The following is a 23,656-nucleotide window of genomic DNA, read 5'->3' on the forward strand; positions in this document are numbered from 1 at the left end:
ACAACTTCTGTCTCAGTTGTTGTTGTTCAGTCGTGTCCGACTCTTCGTGACCCCATGGACCAGAGCACGCCAGGCACGCCTATCCTTCACTGCCTCTCGCAGTTTGGCCAAACTCATGTTAGTAGCTTCGAGAACAACTTCCCTTCAGTAGTCCAAATATTATCTAAATTCTACCATTTATTAATTTCTAACATTCACTAACTCTAGCAGTTATAAGTTCCCTTGCACATTCAAACTCTGTTACCCCAGATGTGTAACAACATTAAAAGGTGTTGCAAGCAACAAAATGTTTTTTCCCCTACAGAAAACAAAGTGAAGGAGTTACTACAACAAAGAGAACTGTTGACTGCAGATTTAGAGCAGAATATGCAGGACCTGCAAACTACAAAAGCTCTTGCAGCTGTCTTAGAAGAAAAAGCTAAGCCTGGTAAATGCAGAATAATTGGGATAGATACAGAAAGATCTCATAGGCATGTGACACAGGGCCTGTCATTATAGGGGTAAAACTTATTTTTTTCAAATTTCTTCAGTGAGGGATCTTAAAAATATGTTTTGGGGTGTGAGGAATTAGAATCTGCTATTTTTGTGACTGGATAACTTTTAGCTTGGTAAGTCTTCATTTGATGAAGAAGCACATAAACTACTTTTGGAAAAACAAAGAATTTTAATTTTACCTTCTGAAATAATAATATAATGTAATAATAACTGCAAGTACTTGGCAATCATTTTTAATGATCTCTGTGCAGTTTTACATACATTTTACTTACCAAGCAAAGCAAAATTATATTAATATTTTGAATTCCCAAGACACATTACAACTTATTAGCACATTTTTGAAACTTGAAAGTTTAAAAATTCAACATCCCCTATTGTGACAGTGTTTATACATACATCAGCAATACTTATAATTAGTCATCTAGCAGTTACCCTCTATGAAATGAGATAAAAGAAAAAGCACAGGTCTGGACATTTGTAGACATATAAGAGAACCAGGGCTTTAAAGAGATGTAATGTTTCAATGAAGTGACGGTGATTGTTTCAGTAGATACAAGTTTTGAAATCTAAGGGGCTCCCTAAAATAAATTGTTAGTAAATAATAGCAGGTGGACATAGGCATCAGCTGAAATGGAAAACTATATGTGGCTGTGTACAGGGCCGTCTTAAGCATATCCGGTGCTGTGGTGCAAAGATCCCTCTGACGCCCCCCCCCCCCCCGTTTCCCAGAATTGTTGACTTTTTAAAGGGGGGAACCCCAAAGTTGTTGACCTTTTTTAGGAAAGGATCCTCAGAGTTGTTGACCTGAACTTGGGAATTCCACAGATTTCACTACAAGGAAGGAGAGGCAAGAGCTGGGGGTGGAGAGAACCTACCCCTGCATTTACTGGATGAAAAGAGAGAGAGAGAAAGTGGGACAGAGGAAAGCAGAAAGGAGAAGGCATTTAACCCACTGACAGAAAGGAGAGGAGGGTGGTGGTCAGGAAGCAGAGCTGGGAAATAGTGTCACTTCTCCTGCCCACGCAGGCTTCGCAGCCAAGAAGGAAGGACACCAGGAGGGTTTTTTAAACACAAACACACACGCCAACCCCGGTTGCTCCCATATCCCCTCAAAGTGAGTGGGTGGGTGGATGCGGCGGGACAGCTGCAGATTGTCCTCGCTCATGAACACACATGCAGTGTACGGAGTGTGTGTGTGCAGCCCGCTGCATTTTGCAACGCTACTTTAAGGGAGAAATAAAAGTGCACTTGGGCACAGCTAAGGACGGGTCTGCTTCCCTTCTGCCTGCTGGGAAGCCGCCGCACCAAAAAGGGACAGACGGGGTCCTCGCTTGCTGGTGGGGAGCTTTGACAAGGAACTGCTGGGAGAGGCTCCAGTATCCCCATCGAAACTGTTCCCACCCGCATCTTCGGGGCTCCCCACTTGCGCTCCTGCCATGCATAGGAGGCTTGGGAGGCAAGCTGTATGCCCAGGCCACACGACTGAGCAAAGGAGAGTGCAGCGAGTGCAGCACAGGGGAAAGGAGGAGGAGCCTCACATGTGCCTCCTTTCGTTTTGTTCCCATCCCCAAAAAGGCCTTGGCTCCCAAAGAGGGCGTGTGAGGGGAGGGTTGCCGTGCTCTGCGCTCACTCAGCTGCCCAGTTTAGAGAAGCGCATGCGCACACCCACCACCCAACCTCACAACACCACCAGTGAGCAACTATTGCGTCACCCAGGTCACAGGAGCGCTGTGCGTGCACGGGGTGAGCGGATTCTAGGAAAACAGGAAGCTGCCGGCAAAGCTGCGCAGCTCCCCTACTTGCTGGGGCACCCCTGAGAGGCTGGCGCCACTAAGCACTATGGGAAAGACGGCTCTGGCTGTGTACATGCCATACATTTAAAACACATTCAAACATGCTTCTCTCCTACCCACCCCCAATCGTAGAAACTGCCAACACTACCGGTACTTCCTTTTTAGTTTGTGGAGTGTCGTATCCAATGGAATGGGTGTTCACCCTGTTGCGAGAAACTAGACAGGAGCAAAGATTTGTGGGAAGTAGGGCTGGACTCCCTCAGTTTTTCTTCCTGTCTAGACACAGACAATACATTCCTCCTGGCTCTCCTAACTCAGCTAAGTTTTTTACTAGTTTCTGCACCCCATTTTTCTTTAGATTTCCCTTATCATCATTTTAGTTGTACAGTTCTTTGACCACGCATTGTGGTTTTTTTAAAAAACAAAACCCCTTTCCTTTGCTCTTTCCATTTGGTCATTCTGCCCATTTGCTGCTCTTCTTTTATTCCTTAGTTGTTTACTTATATTGATAAATTTTCTGAAACCGGTGCCCTTGCTGCAGTGCCAATGGTCATTCCCGCCTTCAGGCATAGTGGCCCTCTTTCAGTGCGCTCCTTTTCTTTCCCTCAGCAGCCTCAGCCTCTGCCACCATTTTTCTAGGGTCATAACTGTATTTATTTATTTCATTCTGGTGTGTATGTGGTTGTGTGCTACTTGTGTGAGTAGTGGTGTGGTATTTGCATTCTCCTGCCCTGGTTTAAAAACAGCTTGGCCACCTACTCCTGGTTCACTGTTTTTACACCGGCAATAGAGTGAGTATTCCTGTTATGTCCCTGCCTGACTGCTCCTATTTGCCTTTGATATTGATTCCTACCTCCTGGTTCGCTGTGGAGACAACGGAGTGCCTGCCCCTTGTCCTTATCCTCCTGGTCGGCAGCTGTGACAAGGAGAGTGTATGTAGCTACTGTTTCCCCCAACTCCCGGTCCATTTTCTTGACTTATGATTCCCTTAAATTACCCTGTCCATCTCATGTTCTGGTGCATGTTGGACATTTGTAGGGCAGCCACCTGGTCGTCATCTTCTACCTTTACCAGACATTACAAATTGGACCAGCTGTTCACAGCTGAGGCGGCCTTTGGTCATATGGTGCTCCAACAGGTGTTATAGCCAGTGTATTCCAGAGAAGGGACCCACCGAATTGGTGACTCCGCTGTGGTATGTTCCATTCCATTGGATATGATGCCCCACAAACTAAAAAGAACAATTGGTCTTACCTGAAGTGTAGTTTTGAGAGTGGGATGTCATATTCAATGGACCCCACCCTAGGGTGCTCTTCTATACACTGTTGCCGGGGGGGGGGGTATGGCCTATACTGAATGCTAGTTTGTTGTTTTCCTTGGGTTGCATTTCCTTACCTTTCAGATACTTAGCAATTAAGAGATTTTATTATAGAAATTTCCAGAGCCGAGGTAGGGGGAAGTAGGCAGGTGTTTTTCTCTTTACTGACTCAGTCAGTACTTTCTGATAGGCAAATCCAGAAGACTGAGGGAGTCCATCCTACTTCCCACAAATCTTTGCTCCTATTTTCTCGTGACAGGGTGAACACCCATTCCATTGGATATGACAGCCCACTCTCAAAACTACACTTTAGGTCAGACCAATTATTCTTTCTTTGGATTGTAGCTCTGTAAGGGGAAGACTTTAGTTCCTAGGATTCTTAGGACAGTGTTTTTCAACCTTTTTTGGGCAAAGGCACACTTGTTTCATGAAAAAAATCACGAGGCACACCACCATTAGAAAATGTTAAAAATTTTAACTCTGTGCCTATATTGACTATATATAAAGTAATTCTCTTGAATAGGAATCAAATAAACAAATTTTTCCCACGGCACACCAGGCAACATCTCGCGGCACACTAGTGTGCCGCGGAACAGTGGTTGAAAAACACTGTCTTAGGGAGTGAGGGAAGGAACATTGTTCTTACATTTTTTCACTTTGCAGAGAAGGGAATTGATGAGCTCTCAAAAGAAAGAAACATTTTGCTTGCAAGTTTGAAATCAAATATGAAGGAGTTAGAAGAAGCAGAAACTCTTGCTGCTGCCCAACCAGGAAGTGTGAGTGGTAAGTACAATCTCCACATAAAACCCATTTTGAAGGTTGAAGCACATTCTAGTATTTTACACATTTGATGTGATTTCATCATTTTATTCTAGTTTACAAAAAAAAATGTTGCTTGCCTTATGAGCTTAGGACAAGCAAGTGGATATGCATATGACTGACTGATAATACATAGCTATTTGTTGACACATTTACTTAAAGGAAATTATTAGCAAAAATGTACTATTTAGTTTGAAATATATATCTTATACTAAATGTACTAAGTGTTTGTGTATCCACAGATAAAAAGATAAAGGAGCTTAAAGAACAAAGAAAGGTACTAGCTGCACATCTAGAAGCAAATCAACAGGATCTGCAAATGGCACAACCTTCTGCTCCAGAACTTGCTGAAGCAAGCAAACGTCAGAGTATGTGCATTCACTGTATGCTCTGTTGTCATTAGATTGGTAATTGATGAAAATTCATGTTCTCCGCTATTAAGCCCTCCCACAAGCCCAACTTTCAAAATGCAGAATAAGCAATTCAATCCAGGTAAATAACATGAGCAACGTATATTTTTAAAAAAAGATATATTCCTTGAAATTTCCTCGAGTCAGTCCAAATGGATTTATTGGCTTGAAGAAATCCTTCCCCATGGTGAAGTTCATGATTTCAAGAGCTCTTTTTAAAAAATTTTTTAAAGGAAACTCCCGAAAGAGGACACATTTTTCAACTTCAGCTTTACAGTATTTGTTTGTTTGTTAAATCTTCCTCTTTCTGGGGTTGGCTAGGCACCAGGTGGCAGGCATATTTCAGTTCTGCACAGCTGGGAGAGATTTTAGATTTAGATTTGCAGAGTTGGAAGGTACCCTTAGGATCATCTAGATTCTAGTACAACCTCCTGCAATGCAAGAATCTTTCCCCCAACACATGGGACTCAAACCTACAACCCTGAGATTAAGAGTCTCATGCTGAGCTATCCAGAGAGAGAGAGAGAGAGAGAGAGAGAGAGAGAGAGAGAAAATGCTTAATGCATACACACATCCCTCGCTGCTCAGAATTCCTTTCTCAACAGATGTGGAGCATTTCAACCCAAACCCAGAGTGAGATCCCACATTCTGCAGAAGGAATAGGAATGGCCTCTCCTTCCCTGGAGATTTTTAAGTTGGATGACCATCTGTCAGGGATTTTTTGGCTGAGATTCTTGCATTGCAGGGGGTTGGACTAGTTGACCCTGGGATCCCTTCGAGCTCTACCTTTCATTGATTATATGATGACAGCAACTCTACAGAGCAGCGGCTACGTTCTTCATGTGTTGAGGTCTCTATTGAGTCAAAACCTTCTCCCCTAACACACACACAAAAGGCCCCCCCCCACCTCTGTTGAAACTCCTGACCTCTTGGCCAGAGCAGAAGAAATGGAGGAATGCACTAGAAGGGCAGCTTCTTGTATCTTGGCCAACTTGAAGCAGACAGGAAAGGCTGTGGGTGCTGCTTACCTGGAGGGAGGGAGGTGAGCCAGTGCTGCCCATGTCTGGCCATCCATTCCTCTTCAAAGCGGCTGAGGCAGCAGGCTCCAGGTGGAGCTTGGAAGTCTCCGTGGCATGAAAGAAAGTGTCTCTGCTGAGCAAGCAACTGCCCGCCCACCTCAGCTGTTATGATGATAGAGGGGCAGAGAGTGCTCAGAGGTGGCTGCGGCTGCTGGCCCCCAGCCGACAGAGTGTGCTGTCCCACTGCACTGGGAGGCAACAGCCTTGCATTCTTCACCTCCTTCCCTGGCTGCAGCTGCCCTCACCCATCTGCGCATGCCCAGACTGTCAGCTCTGAACCTCCAGACATCCTTTAAAATTCAAAAATTCTCATCAGATGCCATTTTAGGCATCCAATTTCCGAATATGTCCAGAATTTTCCGGAACTTGCTGAATGAGGTTGGGTGGTGTTGGTATCTCCTCCATACTATTAGTCACCATCTGGAACCTAATTGCTTCTCCTTGGGTTTAGAGTGCCTAGAAGTGCAGCCAGGTGTTGTTTTTGGCTTTGCTTAAACTTTTAACTGATCAGAGTTCTTGTTCTGGTTTTGCAGATGTGGCGTAAAGGAGGGTGTTTTGTGTTTGAGAGAGAGGGAGGGGCAAAATTGAATCAACTTAGCATTATAAACTCTAGAAGACTTGCTCCCCACCCCCCAGACTGGTGTTTTGCCGGCGTACAACTTCTGGGTCATGTGGCCAGCATGACTAAGTCACTTCTGGCAAACCAGAGCAGCACATGGAAGCGCCGTTTACCTTCCCGCCAGAGTGGTACCTATTTATCTACTTGCACTTTGATGTGCTTTCGAACTGCTAGGTTGGCAGGAGCAGGGACCGAACAACGGGAGCTCACCCCGTCACGGGGATTCGAACTGCCGCCCTTCTGATCGGCAAGCCCTAGGCTCTGTGGTTTAACCCACAGCGCCACCCGCGTCCCTTATGGGATTGTAGTGTAAGCTATTTACCAAACGTGTACTCTTGCTGAATCCCCAGGAGCAAGGCACCAACCCACAGACTAGACAAGATATGAAAGAGATAAAAGTTGCATAAAGCACTTTGTAAACAAAAGGGAAATAAATGATAAACAGAGTGGATAGTATCATTCCTGTAGCCCAAGTGGTGGCCAACTCTTTTTAAGACCCATAGGCACATTTGCACCATGTTGTGGGCACCACATGTCAGATGAGCATTGATACAATGCTGGGCAGAATTTTGACATGGCTTCAGCAAGAAGCAAACTGAGCCTGAGCCTTGTATAGTGGCAGCAGCTACTGCCTCCTGTCATCCCCACCAACATTATAAGGTCCTGTTTTGCAGCAGTTCCCTGCTGTGACAGAGCAGGGGAGCCTCTAGTTTCACTGGGTCTCCTGCTCTGGAATTTTGTAAGGATGACAACATACCGTACTTCATGCTCCCTTTAATGTGCCATGAGGACAAAAACTCTGATTATCATCAATCAGTGTTTGCTGATATAGCTCCTTGCCAAGGGTGCAAGAGACCCTAAATATGCTTCTGTCTGCACCCTTATCTGCTTCCTGTATTATTTTTATCTTCATGAGAACATTCTCACTTAGTTCTCACATGTTTCACTTTGCAGAGAAGGAAATAGATGAGCTCTCAAAAGAAAGAAGCATTTTGCTTGCAAGTTTGAAATCAAATATGAAGGAGTTAGAAGAAGCTGAGACTCTTGCCACTACCCAACCAGGAAGTGTGAGTGGTAAGTACAATCTCAACCCCAAACCATTTGCAAAGTTATGCTATATTCTAATGTCAAACTAAAACATGGAAACCTTAGATCTTTCTTTACCAGGTTCATGTAGGCTTGTGTCACTTTAAAAAAAAGAAATGCATTAAGACAATAATACCATATAGGGAGCTTGCACGAAGACCATTGCACTGTTAGCTCGGGCTAGAAATCGGATAGGTAGGAGCACTTGAGATGTGATATGAAGGGAAAGAGAAATAAAAAATACCAGCCGCCAGGAAAACCAGTTATGCTATGAGCAAGGGTACGAGGGTAACTAACCCATTAAGCAGAGGCCTTGGAAAAGGTGAGAAAGTGGTGTAACCTCAAGTTATTGACGTGATACTAGGGAGGGGGGCCTTACTGACAGGGGTTGATGATTCTCACGTGAGAAGCCAGATCAATAAATAACCGGGTATAAAATACACTTCTGTGTTGAAGAGAAATATTTCAGGTAATGTCTGAATGTAAGATTATGGAGGGTAGTGATTGATGGATATTCATGAGTTTGTACAGTAATGCACGATATATATAAAACGTTCTAGAGTCAAATAAATAGGATATAATACCTAGATAATACTCGTATGGTATATAATGTAATGTACAGATAACAGTTATGTATTATGTAAAATATATAGATAATAGTATATACAAGGATATTCATGGGGTAAAAAATATAGATTTCTGTATCTTTTAAAACACACAAAAGAAAGCATTTAAACTACTTTTGGCACACTTCTTGATTATTTTGTAGGAAAGATCAAATTTTGCACACAAATAGTCTAATGTTAATTTGTGTTCAAATAATATTAGCTAAAATATGAAGTACTATGTAAGGAAACTTACAAATATTAAGCTGGTTGCTATAGAATTATACTGTAGTATAAACTCTGGTTAGGGACAAAGCTGCCTTGATCACACTGATGGATCATAATCCGAGGAGGTTGTAGACAGTGGTTCTGAGGGATTACTGATCTATTCTATGTGAGCTGTCCTTTACAGGGGTGCTGATGAGTTCTTTCTTACTTCCCATGCAAGTGTTGATGTTAACATTGAACACTGTTAGTGACCTGTGATCAGGATATCCAAAGGGGCATGTCTTCCAGTGTAATTTCCTTCATGCATTAAAATTTGTTGGTAAGGCCTTGCTGTGTGTTTGTTCACCCTGGGACATCTAGATTGTTTGGCCAAGGTCTAGAATTTTCTCAGCTGTGACAGCTGCTTTTTGGAGTTTTCCTTAATTTAGGATTACTCTTCCAATTTTTTAATATAAACTTTCCACATAACCTTTCTCCAGGGAATACCAAGACACCACCAGGTGCAATATCATTATGCTCAACTTGCTTGAAGGCAGAAAAAAAAAATCACCACTGTCAGATGTTCCTCCATTGCCCCAATCTTGAGTGACAGTTCATTTTTCTGCCCTTACTTAAAGCAGGCAAAGTTTATTGTTGGATGCGCATCTGGCCTTTAACTGCTTTTTTTTTTTTACTGTTGTCGCTACTTTTTTCTTATGAATGATTTGCTCAGTTGTTTTAAGAAGTTTTACTGTACCAGGTTGGTTTTGTGCAGTTTCCCCAAACTATTTCCCCCTGTGACGTTCTTAATTACTTCCTTTACAGTGCTTTGGGTGCTTAATTAATTCTTCTGCAGAGAGTACAATTGATTCATTCCCTATTGATTTTTCTTCTTCTTTGTCTTTAGCTGATTCACTTCCCCCAAAGCTGTTTTTAACACCACACTAAATTGATTGCGTTCACCAAGAAGTTCTCATTAACTACTTGTTCTAACTTGATTCTAATTGATTCTAACTCTAGTAAATTAATTTCACCCTTTTAAAGTTGGTTTTTCTATAACCTACTGTTATCAATTCATTAAAAAGCTACTTTCAGCTGCTGTACTGTTCTGATACACTAAAAGAAACTATCACTCAAACCCAAACATTAACAAACAGAAGAGAATAAACAAATAGAGCAGAATTGGCATTACACTTTATTAGGGCTGCCATATTTACCGGTAAGTTGAGCTTTAAAAATTGACTTTTTGAGCTATTTTTATGGAAAATCTGAGAAAACAGACTTTTGGGTATTATTGGACATTTTGACGATTTCCACCTGAACACTGCAGTCAGCAAGTATTCCGGATAGGCCTGAGAAATTCCACTGTATGAATTGCTTACCAGAAGACATGGAAATGCTAGCATAGGGGCAGGCCTTGTTGCCCCTTTAAGAGGAGTACCCATGGCACCTTTCAGGAAGCTTCAGCTGTAGTCCATATAAAACCAAGCCTCAGATAACTATCCACAAATTGTCAACAAACTTTCTTTTTGGGAGGTTTGATTAGACCTGCTTCTGGTGTCAAACAAGTCTTCTCCAGCAACTCTGTTCAAACAGTGATTCTGGATCACAACTAGGAAATGTATCTATGCATATTCTGCAAATTAAAAAAAACAAACATTTTGAGACTGCTTGCGATGCGAGGCTACACTAAAATGTTTAAATGTTCAGTTGATTATCCTTGACTCTTCCTGCCACACTTGTCATCCTCTCCTGCTACACCAGTGTGGCTTGCCACACCCCATTACCATATGCCTATTGTTAACTATGTCCTTTGCTTTAAACATTTATTATGGGTTTTGTGTTTTCATAAGTTTGTTTTGTAATTTTATTGCATTGCAATTTGCTTCATAAACTTGTGATGATCAAGTGGGATATACATATGAATGATTGATATTACATAGCTGTTCATTGGTACATTTGCTTAAAGCAGAATATTATCTAAAAGCAGAAAGTAGTATTTGGTTTCAAATATATATAGTCCGAGATAATTTACAATAAACAAACAAAGTGTTTGTGTTTCCACAGATAAAAAGATAAAAGAGCTTAAAAAACAAAGAAAGGTGCTGGCTGCTCATCTAGAAGCAAACCTGCAGGATCTGCAAATGGCGCAAGCTTCTGCTTCAACCATTGTTAGAAAAAACCAACTTCATGGTAATTGCATCCACTGTATACTCTGTTGTCATTAGATTGGTAACCAAGGAAAATAAATGTTCTTCATTATTAAGCACTTACACAAACCTAACTTTCAAAATGCATAGTAAGCAAATCCATCCAGTTAAATGACTACACACAAGCAGTGGATAATATATTCAACAAGTAGGAGAAAGTGAGTGATGTATTATTGAGTGGTAATTGGGGTTGTCTTTTTGCTGGCTGGAATTAAGATTCTGGGTTGTCATGTTTCTGTGTGTTTGAAAGTCAACGAGCTGCAATTCTCTGGAGAGGAAGCAAAATCCTTGAGAGGACTTTTCCTGAATCCATCATCCCTCTGAATAGACCTGGTTTGGCTCAGGACTCCATCAAATCCATTGCACAACTCTTTCCATGTTACACAGAAGTAGAGTGAACTGATTTCAACAGAACTTACTTTGAAAAGTAATCACAACTGATTCCAATTTTAAATACAACTTTGGAATAGTCATTTATAATAATTCTGAGGCATTTCCTTGTAGAAATGAAACGTTCTGCATTATCTGAGAAGAAAAAACTTTTGCAAGAAAAACTAGATGCAAATCTAAAAGATCTACAAGAAGCAGAAACGCTTGCATCTCTCCAGCCAGACAGCGTGAATGGTAAAAAAGGCACAAAACTTCAATTCAATTTTTTTTACCTAGAAATAATAAATGACAAATTTATGCCTAATTAAGATTTCATAAACAAATATGTTCATTGAGGAAGGAGGGATACTGGTTTTATTTATTTATATTTGTAGTGATAGCTTGCTAATCAGAAATGTTTTTGAATTTTGAATTTGGACAGAGTCATGATTACACTTTTAGGCTTATACTTTACAAGCTTATATCCTAGTGTGTCTCATCTTTTTCACAGCAGCCAATCTGCACCTATTATCTGAGGGAGTGGAGACTTGGGCTGGATCTACACTGATCTGTTTAACATTATTAGAATGATATTAGATATGTCATTTTAAAACATCACAGGCATACTTATTAATTAAAGTGCTTTTTACCTTGGGCTTTTTCATCAAAACTGCTGCTGGTTGCTGGTTGCTCTGCTGCGTCCTCTGGTGTCACATTTTAATAATGCATTACGAACGTTAAAAGTAGGATATCATGTATCCATATATGTTATTGAAACCATTCCTTAACCCTTCCTTAATGTTAAAAACCATGAGTGTAAATCTGACTTTGTTCCTCTTTCTGTGGGTCTGTTAAGCTAGGCTCTTATACTTTAGGAAGTGGTGAAACATGGCAGCTAAGCACTGCAAATTCTGCTGGTCAAAATGTATATTTTACCAACAACTTAAATTGGTTTTCCTGTAATGTAATTTTTAAAATGTTTCTTTTTAACTCACGTCTTTGCCCGTGAGTCTTTGTTTTTTAGGGCCAGACCCATAGACAGAGGCATACTGAGCCGCTTGGCTGCCAGGGACGGCAAGCCAAGCAGCACCCCCGGGGGCAGAGCTTCGCTCCGTAGCGTATGCGTCATGACGCATGCGCTACAGAGCGCAGCCCGGGTGGACTGCGCATGTCCGCACATGCACAGTCCTGCGGGCTGCTGCAGACATGCGCAGTCCGCCCAGACTCCCAAGCCGCCGCCCAGCACCCCTTCCGTGCGGCAGCTGCTCGCGTGGAAGGGCTGCTGGGCGGTGGCTTGGGAGTCGCACTCACGGGGGGGGGGTGTGGCCATGCGGCAGCTTGGGAATCAGTTTGCCCGGACTCCCAAGCCACCGCCTGGCCACCCCCGCGAGTGCGACTCCCAAGCTGCCGCCTGGCAGCCCTTCCACACAAGCAGCCGCCGCACTGAAGGGACGGAAAAGGGGTGCCAGGCGGCGCCTGGCACCCCTTCTGTGCGGCGGCTTGGGAGTTGCACTCGTGGGGGGTGGGGTGGCGCATAGTGTCGCCCTCCCTAGGCTGGAACATGGGGCTGTCCACCCCCAACGCCCCGCCACTCCCCATAGGACAGCGATGGCAGGTTTTCTAGTGTGCATTTTCCTTTGCTTATACTGCACAGCTAGTAGTTCATTTAAGGAACCATTTTGAAATGTGTTCTCTGTAACCATTTAAATCATCATCATCACCATCATATTATTATTATTAGTTATTAATAAAACTAGTCCCAAGTTACATGCTGTTTCCTGTTGTAGCTTTTCCTGCTTTTCACTCAAAATTAGACAAGTGGAATGTTATTTGCTTTATGAGAGAAGGCTTTCCCCCTTTAATAGAATCTGCCTCTGCCATCTGAAAAATGGGGATGACCATACAGTGACTAACCCTATAGGATTGTTGAGGTAATATATATAGTTATTTTAGCTTTCAACAAGTGCTTTTACTATTAACCATTTCCCATGGATATTGTGTATCCATTGCAAATTTGTACTGAATATAGTTATTTCAAATATATTGGTTCTTTTATGAAGTAGCCTGAAATAATTTTGTAGAGCAAAGACTTCAGGAACTTTCTGAGCTAAGAAAACATTTGACCGAAGAGTTAAAGGATCTAAAGGAAAGTATGCAAGATATGCAAGAAATAGAGCTTCAGGCTTCACAAAGAGCTTTGTTTCCATTACCCAGTGGTGAGTAGTGAATAAATAACCTTGAGGTGTTTTTATTTTTTATGTTTAATGACACATAATGTGCATATTTGTCAGTGTTACAAATGCATTCACAGAGGTCTTCTATAGTCTAGTCATAGCCCAGAAATGTGGGCCAGGGTGTCTTCACTCCCTATCTCTGCTGTGCCACCATCTACTACATGTATTGAATCTAGGATTGATACATCAGTGGGGCCTATTGGCTTAAAGAAGGCACCCAGGCACTTGTGCACCCAAACACTGCACCCCGGAGTTGAAGAAGTAGGCATGCCTTGGTGCTCCTCAACCCTATTCTATTTCATTTCTTTGTCCTAGCTCTTGCTTGACCCCCTTTCTTTCTTCTCCCCTTCTCTGCAAAGGTCCCTTGCATCTCTGTGTTGCCTTATTCCTCTATGTAAAAAAGAAAGGTCATTTTATTCCTCCAATTCTCCTCCTACCACCCCAGGCCTGTTGCCCTCTGTTGCCCCCCCCCCCGGTTCATCCTTAGAGTTTCCTCTCTTAGGTATGTCAGTTCTTCCCTCGCAACCGCCTGCCCTTGTCTTCTACTGACTTCAAACCTGTCAGATGATCTGGATCCCTGTGATCCTTTATTGAACCCTAAATTATTAGATGGGAGGGGGAGTGGTGATTCAGATGTAAAGGAAAGTACATTGCAGCATATCTTTGAGCTTGTCAACTTCTTGCCTCTGAGGCTTCATAAGACCCTAGATGTCAGGATTTTCTTAGTCTTCAACAGATGTAGCTCTTGCTCCTTCCAAGGGGATAGCATTGCTAAAGGAGTCAAAATATTCCATCAGTTCCATTCCAGCACCCATTCCCTTCAAAAATACTGCCAAGCCTCTCAGGCTAACAAATGCTATTCACCAGAGCCTTACTTCATGAACATGCTAAAGGTCCCAGGTGTGGATGCTACTATCTATGTGTTCATTGGTCTCTCCTTCCTAAAGAAGGGGATGTCCAATTCAAAGACCTTTCTGAGCACAGACTTGACTTTACCCTGCTCAAGACTGACAGCACTACTTCCTACTTCCATCCATTGCCTTCTGTGATGCCTTAGTTCTTTCCTGAGCACTTGTGCTCTGGCTGGTTAAACTTTTAGATAAACCTCACCAAGATCCAGAGAGGCTTAGGAAAACCCTGTTGAAATTGCATAGAGCTGTTGCTTTTGTGTCTTATGCCACCTTCAGTGTTACCCAGTTTGCCACTCTTTCAATGGCTATGGTGGGTGGTAAGCACATAGACATCTGTGGCTCTGACACTGGGGCACTGACAGGGTCTGTTTGGTCAATGCTGCATATGTGGCTACAACACCTTTCATCAAGAAGGCATTGAAGGAGATTCTGTAAACCAGTCTGGCCACCATGAAATAGCAGGACAGATCACCCATATTCCCCTTCTCAGCCTTTCCAACCCTTTTGAGTAGGCCAGCCCTTCAGGAAGGACCACAACTTCAGCATTTTCCAGCATTCCTTGACCCAATCATTCTTTCAAAGGCTAAGTCAGCTGCCTCTTCCTCTTTAGTTCAGGCTGCATGCCACCAACACCAACAACATAAAGAGGAGCATCAATGCTCTGAAAGACCACATGCTCATAGTCAACAAAGAAAAACCCCAGCTTGTACCTTCTCAGGGCTTGCAGCACTTGGGCACAATGCTTTATCTCCTACTCCTCTTTATATTGCTTGACCTGTCTTGAATCAGTCCATGGTCTCATCATGAAATGAATTGAGGCTGAGGAGCACTAAGCCATGTCTACTTCTTTCAACCTTGGAGTGCATTTCATACCATCAGACAACAGGTGGAACAATAGACTATGAGATGGCCTGTCATCTTGGATAAAGGACCAGTGTTCGTTACCTCCCAAGGAAAAATATGTCTGAGTATCTAATATCAGCATAGCAGCAAAAGATAAACTCCACACAGGGAGATCACAGATGACAGAGTACAGTGCACAGGGTGATCTCTTTCTGGCTTCATGTTAGGAACACTTAGAGCTCACAAGGAGGAACTTAGAGTTGAGAAACAGAAAAAATGGGATTTTACACAACAAACGAACTGTTTGCCATGTCTTAAGATCTGCATTGACAGATGACATTATATAGTTTAAATTACATCAGTAAGTTTGTGGGTGACTGAAAACTGAGTTTTTGTGTGATATAAAACATTTCCCCAAAAGGTGATTCAAAATATTTTTGCTTGCAGAAAAGGGATTAAATGAATTGTATGAGCTAACTGAAAAGAAGCAATTGTTACTAGAGAAGTTGGCATCTACTAAGAAAGAACTACAAGAAGCTCAGGAGCTTGCAGCTACTCAACCAGGGAGTGTTAGTGGTATGTATACTGTGATTTCTCTTGCTTCAACTACAAATATATGTTCCCTGAATTAAGGTACTTACCTGCCAAGCAGTTTCACAAAGGCCAGAAGATATGCCTCCAGAATGGGCATTGAGCGCTCTCTAGTAACAGAATTGCTCTACAACAGTCTGTAGGCAGCCAGCAAGACCAGGGGGTATATTGGGTCTGAAAGCATCACTTTCCTGCCTTTGAAATCCTCATTACAGTTGAGTACCAAACAGTCTTTTTTGCTAAAGGGGTATATTCATGTAATAATAATAAAAAGAAATGAATGTGGCCTATTTGTTTCATATGTTACTCATAAAGAAACAAATTTGTCATATCACTTGCCATATAATCATTTTTTGGCCGTTCACTTCCCATTTGGAACTAATACTTTCCCTCTTCTAGCCATAACTGGTTAGATAGATGTTGGTAGGGATATAAATACAATCAAATGAATGAATAAATAATCACATTGACTCTGCCACTATACCCAGTCAGCATCACCATTCCAATCCAATCCTGCCTTGCTGGCTGCTAGTGATTCACACATTTCAAGAAAGCTGAGGAAAGGGCATTGAGCACCAGCAACCCTAGCCTACTAATCCTAGTGGTGGCACTAGAACAGGGGTCAGCAAACTTTTTCAGCAGGGGGCTGGTCCACTGTCCCTCAGACCTTGTGCGGGGGCTGGACTATATTTTGAAAAAAATATACGAACGAATTCCTATGCCCCACAAATAACCAAGAGATGCATTTTAAATAAAAGCACACATTCTACTCATGTAAAAACACGCTGATTCCTGGGCCGTCCGTGGGCCAGATTGAGAAGGCGATTGGGCTGCATCCGGCCCCCGGGCCTTAGTTTGGGGACCCCTGCACTAGACTGTTGCACTGTGCATTTTTAGCAGGCGAAACAACAAGTACAACTGCTTCCCAGACTGCTTCTCAGACTGAGGAGGTTGGTGTTGCCATCATACTCAACTTTGGCAGAACACATTTTACAAGGGGACTTTGGGTGGACCAAGCTCATAAGAGGGGTTTGGGGAGGGAATCACACATTTAAGCCTAGGAATCTGTGCACAATATTCTCAAGGAGCTATTTGCTTACCCCATTCTCGGTTCCAAAGACAGCCATTAGTCTCTAGCAACATTTGTCATTTGTAGTCAAGGATTGCAATTTCTGATAGATACATCAGCAAAGTTCAATTCTGAGCTACAAACACAGCCACTAGCACTTTTCCCGAAAGGATCATGGGAGCTTTTAAACCCTCATTATTTCTGACTGATAGGGATTAATTCAATTAATCCTCAGTCAATGGGTATGTGCACAGGGGCCAAACTTGAGTTTTTTTGTATCTCACTTTGGAGCCCACAAGACTGCCGTGAGTTAAAACTCTGAAAGGGAAAAGTATAGGAGCTTAGTAGAATTTATGTGAGCATTCTCAACAACATCCTTAGTACACAAAGTCCAAACCTGGCGGAATGTCTTTGGTTGGCTCCAAAGTAATCAGGTGCAGAGCATGCACCCGCCCATGCCAAAAAATGCCCTCATTGATGAAATATTCCTCCTAACTTGACCATGTATGAATGTGGTAACTGATGGGAGGAGGGGGCAATTCATTCAGCTCAATGAAGTGGCACAAGAAACACCTGATAAATGCTAGGCATTCATATTAAATATATTATTTCCATATATATTAATAATTTTGTTATAAATTAGCCTGAAATTCTTTTGTAGAGCATAAGCTGCAGGAGTTAGCTGAACAAAAAAGACATCTGACTGCAGATCTTGAGGCAACTTTGGATGGTATACAAAATGTATATCGTCGTGCTTCAGAAAGAACTGTATTTGTACGACCTACTGGTAAGTAGAGAATAAATACTCTTAAATAGGGGTGGGGAGACATTCAGTTTGCATCACATTTTAATGCAAACCTACCTAATTTGCACTTCCTGAAACAATAGGTGAAATGTGGCTATCCTTTGAAATATGTCCTGTTTTGATTTTTCCTATGCAGTTCTCCAGTCAAATAATGTTCACAAAAATGTGTATAATAAGGAGAGTGTGAACAAAATTCATATATTAGAGAAGATAACATTAAAAATGCAATATTAAGAAAAATGCTTGCAGGGGAAATTACATACCAAAATGTTTATATTAGAAGTTAGCACTAAAGTGCTGTAGAATTTCCATGAAGTCTTAAAATACACATACACATACAGATGTAGTAATGTGTGGAACATGGGTGTAGCCAAAGGGGGGGGAGGGAGGGAAATGGCCCCCAATCAAGAAATATACATAGCGAATTGAGGTTCTGCCTCCCTAACAAAAGGCCTGCCCCCCCCAATCTTGGCTATGCCCATGGTGCAGAACTGAATTTAAGACTGGAAAAATGATTGAAACTGAAATTACTACACCAGGATATCACAGTGAAGGTTGATCTGAAGCCACACCTCCTTTGTTTCTTCTTGTTACTGCTTTTGGTTCTCTTATAGGGCCAGCTGACGTAGCATAAGACAAAGCTTGAAATTTTAGAAGACAGTTTGAAGCCGTGCCTCCTTTCCCCCTCACTGTAAATTGGCTCCATAGGGTTAACTGAGGAAGGGAAAGTTCTGAGAAACTATGGCCAATTGAGAGATCTTCTTTGCATCCCACAAAGGCACTGCAAAGAATGCAAGTCTCTCTGATGACAGCAACATGGAGGGCGAGTCTGTTGAGAAACTTGAGGCACTTATTAATTTTAGTAGGTATCTTTGTTGGATTTTGAGTATGGGTAGCTTGAGGTAAGTGAAGCTTGTGGCAGCAGTATGCCCTGTGCTATGCTTCTGGGGTAGTGCTACTCAAATTTTACCCTGAGATAGTTCACCTGAAAAATCATTTACTTGGACACACTTTCTGCAGCTTCCAGCAACAGATACATTGCAAAAAGGAGGGTCACTATATTTATTGCCACCAATAACTGACAATCCATGTGAGATTATTTATGCATAGCATTTTCATTTTATATATTTAAAACTTACTTTAAGACACTTTTTCTGTCTTAATCAAAACATTTAGAGAGGACCTTCATAGAATATAGTAGGGACCCCAAGGGTAATCTAGTCCAACCCCCTGCAATGCAGATGGTCATCCAACCTATTCTTAAAAATCTCCAATGAATGAGAGTCCATCACCCTCCAAGGGAATCTGTTCTACTGTCATATAGTTCTTACCATCAGAAAGTTTTTCTTGATGTTTAGTTGGAATCTCCTTTCATGTAACTTGAAGCCATTTGTTTGGGCCCTCTGGAGCAGATTAAAACATTCTTGCTCTATCTTCCATGTGACAACCCTTTAGATATTTGAAGATGGCTATCATATCTCCTCTCAGCCTCAGCTTTGCCTGTCTCCGAATAGCTTGAGGAGCCCTGGATTTTCACACTTCAGTGTACATTACCACAATGGATCTCTTGGATTGTCAGGGAATTTCCCTCTTTAAATTACATTGCTGCATTCCCTAAAGCACCCATTTGACATCTTTTAAAGCTTTGCTTTAGCAAAAGAAGATATATTAATGAGTCAATGAAAAAAAATCATTCTACATGATGCTAAGAACAAGGATTACTTTTGACACTATTTTTCAAGAATTGATTGAAGCACATTTGTTTACAGAAAGAAAAGTATATGAACTATCAGAGAAGAAACAAGAGTTATTGGAAAAGTTGGAATCTAATCGGAAGCAGCTAGAAGCGGCTCAGGCTCTTGCCATTGCTCAACCTGGCAGTATCAGTGGTATGTATGATCTGGCTTTCCATGTTGTCAGCTTACAGTCTGAAACTCCTCTACTTGAAATTAGGATCCTTCTGTTTCTGTTTAACTTTTGGTCACTGCCAAATGACCTTTGCATAGCTATAGACAGTGCTTTTTTTGAGGTGGTACCTGCCAGTACGCTGTACCACCACAGCTTCTTTCCCAGCCACCAACTCACCGCCACTGCTTGCCTGCCTGCCTGCTTGCTTACCTGCTCATTTCCCCCCACCTTTGCCACTTCCTCCACTGCCACCATCATTTCCTGCAGCTGCAGGCGCAGCCTCCCAGAGGCGCTTGGGCGCGGCCCTTACGATTGCCACAACACCTTCCAGGAAGGTGCCTGATGATCATAGAAAGGTCATGCCACCCTTTTGCAATTGTCAGGCACCTTCCTGGAAGGCACTTTGGCAATTGTAAAGGTTGTGGCAAATTGCCTCTGGGAAGCTGTACCTTTAGCTGCAGGAAAGCCCCTTCCGCCCTTAGAAAGGAGGGGGGGTTGCAGTGTAGCACGAGCCCTACACGTGCTCAGGGGATGCCTGCATCCCCTGGCGCGATTGGGCGAGCTCTGGGTGCGGTGCCCAGCTGGCTGGCCAACCGGCTCAGCCGGCTAGGGCGTGCCCACCGCATTTAAGTGGGCACGCAGCCAGAGCTCGCCCAATCGCGCCAGGGGATGCAGGCATCCCCTGAGCACGTGTAGGGATCGGGATATCGACATGCAAATGGCATTAGAAGCAGCAAAGGAACGAGTGAGTGAGTGAGTGGGTGGGTGGGCAGTTGAGGGGCAACCTATTTTCTTGGGGGGGGGGAACACTAGCTAGAGAGTATTATTTTTGTATTTTCATAAGTGCAAACTAATTGACTTGTGTGGGAGATGTTTTCCTCCATTTTAACAGCAATTTCAATTGAAATGGTTTCCCCACCCCACCCCACAGAGCTAGGAGCACTCCCACAGCCAATCAGCTGATGAGTGATGCGTGATGGGTCTGGAAGCGCTCCGCAAGAAATACCTCTGCTCACTCAGAGATATATTTACAGTCTTTTATTATATACATATATATAAGTTACAGGACATTGTTTCATGCGTCTGAATCCTCGGTCGCAGATCCCAAAAGTGGGGATCTGCGACTCCGCTCCAGCAAAGGAGCCTGGGAAAGCCCAACCACCTCCTCTGATCCTGGCACTATAACCCCCTCCTCTCCTGTGCTGATGGGACCGGCATCACCTCTCCATCTGTCCCTGAACTGTTCAAGCGATGTTGATGCTCTCTTGCTCCCACTCACTCCTCCTCTCCCTCGGCTGTCCCTTCCTGTCTGTTTCCTTCTAAAGGCTCCTGCTCACTCTGCTCTTCCACCTCCCTCAGCTCCAGGGAGTTCCCTGGCAGTCCCATGACATGATGGGAGCACATTTTTCTTTAAAATAAGTGACTAATTTAAGCACACTTAAAAAGACCACAAATAATATGTGTAGTACTCCCTCAACTGATGCTTTGAGCACATAACGGGAATTATTTTTAAAAGCTTGATGTTATTTTAAATAATGCAATTATTTAACCATATATTAATATTCTGTTACAAACTGATGTAATATATCTTTGTAGATCATAAGCTGCAAGAGCTAATTGAACAAAGAAGATGCTTAGCTGCAGAACTAGATTCAACTGTGCATGAGATGCAAAAAGCACGGGATAGTGTCTCAGAAGGATTTGTAATTACTGCTGGTAAGTATAAAATGAAATTACCTTATGTTTTACAAAAACACAATGTGCATATTACAAACCCTATTATCACTTTCATTACTGAGACCATCAAAAGGAGATGATGTGTTTTATCATTCTTAGACGTAGTTCCAGTTGAGAACTATGGAGTTCATAGGAGGGGATCAGGAATGCTAAGAAATCCAAGCTTAACCCATCAGTTGATACTATAATTTAATGTGCAACAATAGTGGATTTTAAGTGTTGTCAGCTGGCTTGAGAGGTATTGTTGCTAGACAAAACTGAACAAATAAATGTGAGAGAACAAAATGTGTGCCAGAGGTGTTCTAGCACGGTAGGTCAATACTTTGTAAACTTAATCTGAATACCAGTGCTAGTGAGAGAGAAATGGTGGGAAGGTTGATGCAGTGCAAGTGCAGTATTAGAGCCAATTTGCTGCTTCTACTTGCAATCCTGGCATAGGGAAGCCAGGCAAACAGCACAGCCCCACTCTGCCACACTGACTGCTACTGCCTAGCAGTACCAACTCTTCTTTGGGGCTGAAAAGGAAGAAAAATTAAAATTAGACTGACCCTCTAGCCCTGATGATCAGTGCAAGATGATTTATAGCCTCCAACAACTGGGAGAACAGGGAATTAGCACATGTTTTGCTGTGGTAATTTAGAGCAGTGACAGGGAACATGCAAATGTTGTTTGAGTACAATTTTCATCATCCTGGCCATAAGTAATGCCATACAGTGGTGCCCTGCTAGATGAAAATAATTCGTTCTGCGAAAATTTTCGTCTAGCGGGTTTTTCGTCTAGCGAAGCGGCAATGACAGCCGCGCTTTCGCTAGACGGAAAATTTCGTCTTGCGAGGCAGCCCCATAGACAAATTCGTCTTGCGGGGAAGCCTCCCGCTAGACGAATGCCTTCGTCTAGCGAGTTTTTCGTCTTGCGAGGCATTCGTCTAGCGGGGCACCACTGTATTGAAGTTATTTTGCCACATTCCCAAAGGGTTTCATTTGGCTCTTTTGCCTTTTTATAAGATCTGCAATGACAGATAAAGAGTTTGCAATTTCTGTGAAATAATTCCATTTTAAAAATAACCTTATTTTATGTGAGCAATTCTGAGTTTAGAATTTGTTTTGAAAATATTCATTCATTCATTCATTTACAGAAAGGGAATTATATGAGCTGTCTGCAAAGAAGCAAGAGTTACAGCAGAAGTTGGAATCCAATCAGAAGGAGCTACTAGAAGCTCAGGCTCTTGCAGTTGCTGAGCCAGGCAGTATCAGTGGTATGTATGATGTGATTTCTCATGCTGTTAACTGTTTGTAGAATATAATTCATCCAATGGATAATTAGGAAAATGGACTTCATGCAGAAAGTTTCTTATTGTTTTTGGTTAATTTCTCCCCCTGTAGAGTTTATATTCTGAAGCTAATGTACAATGGAAACATGAAAAAGTATCAGGGTAGGGAGAAATAGATTCTAAATGGCGGAAACATCGTTTAAAATGCTGTCCAGTATCATTGTCTGGAATCAAAATCCCCTCAATAAATTTCCTGAGGAAGTAACACATTTGTAAAGGTAAAGGTAAAGGGACCCCTGACCATCAGGTCCAGTCGTGTCCGACTCTGGGGTTGCGGCGCTCATCTCGCTCTATAGGCCGAGGGAGCCGGCATTTGTCCGCAGACAGCTTCCGGGTCATGTGGCCAGCATGACAAAGCCGCTTCTGACGAACCAGAGCAGCGCACGGAAACGCCGCTTACCTTCCTGCTGGAGCGGTCCCTATTTATCTACTTGCACTTTTTGGGGTGCTTTCGAACTGCTAGGTTGGCAGGAGCTGGGACCGAGCAACGTGAGCTCACCCCATGGCAGGGATTCGAACCGCCGACCTTCTGATCAGCAAGCCCTAGACTCTGTGGTTTAACCCACAGCGCCACCTGGGTCCCTAACACATTTGTAACTTAAGGTAAAAAGACTGCTTATTTAAAATACAAAAAGCAAGCAGCTGTATGAATAGAATAGTTTAAACATTTTTGAGTCTCAGAACGCATAAAACAACCCCCCCCCCTTTTTGGATTTTGATATACATAGGTATTTTGCTCACCAGGTAGAAGTGTGCAAGTACTATGAGTGACATCCCATTCAGTGAAGCCCTCCGCTTGTGCAGTGGAAACCCCTACCCCCTCACCTTGGCGTGTACCACTACAAAAGCTGCTTTGAAAGGTTGGGGCAGACCCCAGTACAGATTTAAGGTGATTGCCTGGGGGAAGCCCAAGTCCTTGCACAAATGGCACGTCATTGGAGACAAAACCAAACTATTTAAGCATGCATATGTACTTGGCATGAAGGACCTTCTGTCTGAATAAAATTGATAGTCCTTGCCAGGAGCCTTTGCATAGAACAGGAGTGGGAAACCTCTGGCCTGGCGGTCAATTGTGCTCCTCCAGGCCTCACTGGCTCTTGGGAATCTCCATGGGCAATAGCTATTATCAGTCCTTCTTTGCAGCTTCCTTGAGGGTTTTGCCTGATTGGAATTTGTCCTTGAAGTCTCTGATAATGCTTCCTGCTTGTCTAGGTGGAG

The 23,656-nt window shown here is 42.8% G+C and overlaps 1 protein-coding gene across 1 annotated transcript in view; it reads left to right on the plus strand.

Annotated features, from left to right (window-relative positions):
- CCDC7 (coiled-coil domain containing 7) overlaps nt 1-23,656 on the plus strand; it is a 162,308-nt gene that overhangs the window by 60,465 nt on the left and 78,187 nt on the right. The window contains exons 27-34 of the mRNA XM_033165967.1: nt 305-417; nt 8,290-8,301; nt 13,094-13,226; nt 15,446-15,574; nt 17,320-17,445; nt 19,233-19,352; nt 20,968-21,087; nt 22,244-22,363. Of these exons, the coding sequence (XP_033021858.1) occupies nt 305-417; nt 8,290-8,301; nt 13,094-13,226; nt 15,446-15,574; nt 17,320-17,445; nt 19,233-19,352; nt 20,968-21,087; nt 22,244-22,363 (873 nt within the window). The remainder of the gene's footprint in view (nt 1-304; nt 418-8,289; nt 8,302-13,093; nt 13,227-15,445; nt 15,575-17,319; nt 17,446-19,232; nt 19,353-20,967; nt 21,088-22,243; nt 22,364-23,656) is intronic.

Source organism: Lacerta agilis, chromosome 12 (assembly GCF_009819535.1).
Source record: "Lacerta agilis isolate rLacAgi1 chromosome 12, rLacAgi1.pri, whole genome shotgun sequence".
In the NCBI taxonomy this organism is placed as follows: Eukaryota; Metazoa; Chordata; class Lepidosauria; order Squamata; family Lacertidae; genus Lacerta; species Lacerta agilis.